At 46.6% G+C, this 2,500-nt stretch overlaps 1 protein-coding gene across 1 annotated transcript in view; it reads left to right on the forward strand.

The window, feature by feature from the left end:
- Window positions 1-2,500, forward strand: part of LOC106596573 (regulator of G-protein signaling 12) — a 105,417-nt gene that overhangs the window by 82,652 nt on the left and 20,265 nt on the right. Inside the window, 1 exon segment of the mRNA XM_082978676.1 lies at window positions 1-75. This exon segment is cut by the window's left edge and continues 69 nt beyond it. Within this exon segment, the coding sequence (XP_082834802.1) occupies window positions 1-75 (75 nt within the window).

The following is a 2,500-nucleotide window of genomic DNA, read 5'->3' on the forward strand; positions in this document are numbered from 1 at the left end:
GACAGTCAGGCCCAGCTGGCAGACGATATTCTCAACGCTCCCAGACCAGACATGTTTAAGGAACAACAACTACAGGTGGGAACACACACACACGCACGCACGCACGCACACCACACACACACACACACACACACACACACACACACACACACACACACACACACACACACACACACACACACACACACACACACACACACACACACACACACACACACACACACAAAGTGTCCCAACCAGATAAAACACGAAACTGAAAACATCATGTAAATTCTAGCAGTAGCCTCTGATGCTAACCTCAGCGTAGAGTTTCCTATCCATTCCCATTAGCATTAGCGCTGAGAGAGTTAACGTATTTCCCCATAGGGTTAGTAGAGAGATGAAAAGCCCCATTGATATCAGCTGCAGCATCAGGCACCACCTGACCTGGGCCTGTATTCATAAAGGGTGCTGATCTGGGATCAGGTCCCCCCCGTCCGTCCGTGTAATGTGTTTACATTGTGATCTAGTCTGAGAGTCTTTGTGAATACAGGCCCTGAAGAGATGAGATGGTTAGATGCTGATAACAGCAGGCACCAGGCGGATAAAACCATAACCAGCAGACGCTACAATTCACACACCAACACACACACATGATCGAAGATCGAAGACACACACACACACACAGAACACATCAACACACACACATGATCGAAGACACACACACACACACACACACACACACACACACAGAACACATTAACACACACACATGATCGAAGATCGAAGACACACACACACACACAGAACACATCAACACACACACATGATCGAAGACACACACACACACACACACACACACACAGAACACATTAACACACACACATGATCGAAGACACACACACACACACACACACACACTCACAGGCTTGTTTAATAACAGTCCCAGGTTTGTGTTGTCCTCCAGTCATGTGTTCACTCCAGGGATCAGACGTTATCTTTAGGTAACGGAAAATGTTTCAATGGCATAAAAGATTTCAGACATGACGTCGTTGTTTTAGCACCATCATCAACACAGTGACACTTCTACCTCAGCATGGTTCAATAGCCAATAAATCAGCACAATCCACAGTGTAGTTTTCCCTAATTTCCTGTTTTGAGACTAGAACTGGGATCATGTGATACTGAAGACACAAAAAATAGTTAACAGAGAACTTACAATTTATTGTCAGTTAAGAATAAATTCTTATTTTACAATGACGGCCTACCCCGGCTAAATCCTCCCCTAACCCGGCTAAATCCTCCCCTAACCCGGCTAAATCCTCCCCTACCCCGGCTAAATCCTCCCCTAACCCAGATGACGCTGGGCCAATTGTGCGCCGCTCTATGGCACTCCCGATCACGGCCGGTTGTGATACGGCCCGGGATCGAACCAGGGTCTGTAGTGATGCCTCTAGCACTGAGATGCAGTGCCTTTAGACGGCTGCGCCACTGGGGAGCCGAGCTAACAAAACAAGGAATTTGTGGCTTCTTCATGCTCCTCCGCTATTCAGTCGATTAAAGTCAATTCCAAATACAGTTCATGAGTTGGAAAAACATCCTAATTGTTCTGCATGTGTAGTTTTAGTCAAAACCTCTATTGACTTTGACAAGTTAGGATTCCAGCCATCAAAAATAATGTCCAATTCTCTATTCTTGAAATTAGAATTTCAATTCACTTCATGAATGAGACCAAGGAGTTGACCCCTAACCCCCAGTGTCTCCAGTAGTGGTAGGACATGCTAGCTAGCTAGGCTAGCTGAATAAAATGTACTGTCTGCTAGCTAGCTAGGCTAGTTGGAGAAAATGTACCGTCTGCTAGCTAGCTAGGCTAGTTGGAGAAAAGGTACTGTCTGCTGGCTAGCTAGGCTAGTTGGAGAAAAGGTATTGTCTGCTAGCTAGCTAGGCTAGTTGGAGAAAAGGTACCGTCTGCTAGTTAGCTACGCTAGTTGGAGAAAAGGTATTGTCTGCTAGCTAGCTAGGCTAGTTGAAGAAAAGGTACCGTCTGCTAGCTAGCTAGGCTAGTTGGAGAAAAGGTATTGTCTGCTAGCTAGCTAGGCTAGTAGGAGAAAAGGTACTGCATTAGTTAGCTGATTTCTACAGGTTGATATTATTTTAACCCCCGACTCGCTCTACCTTTCTCACCCCCTCCCTCTCTAGATCTTCAACCTGATGAAGTTTGACAGCTATACTCTCCCCCTCTCCCCTCCCCCTCCCTCTCTAGATTTTCAACCTGATGAAGTTTGACAGCTATACTCTCTCCCCCCTCCCCCCCTCCCTCTCTAGATCTTCAACCTGATGAAGTTTGACAGCTATACTCTCTCCCCCTCCCCCCCCTCCCTCTCTAGATCTTCAACCTGATGAAGTTTGACAGCTATACTCTCTCCCCCTCCCCCCCTCCCTCTCTAGATCTTCAACCTGATGAAGTTTGACAGCTATACTCTCTCCCCCTCCCCCTCCCTCTCTAGATCTTCAACCTGAT

The sequence above is a fragment of the Salmo salar genome, chromosome 08 (assembly GCF_965601325.2).
Source record: "Salmo salar chromosome 08, fSalSal1, whole genome shotgun sequence".
Taxonomy (NCBI): domain Eukaryota; kingdom Metazoa; phylum Chordata; class Actinopteri; order Salmoniformes; family Salmonidae; genus Salmo; species Salmo salar.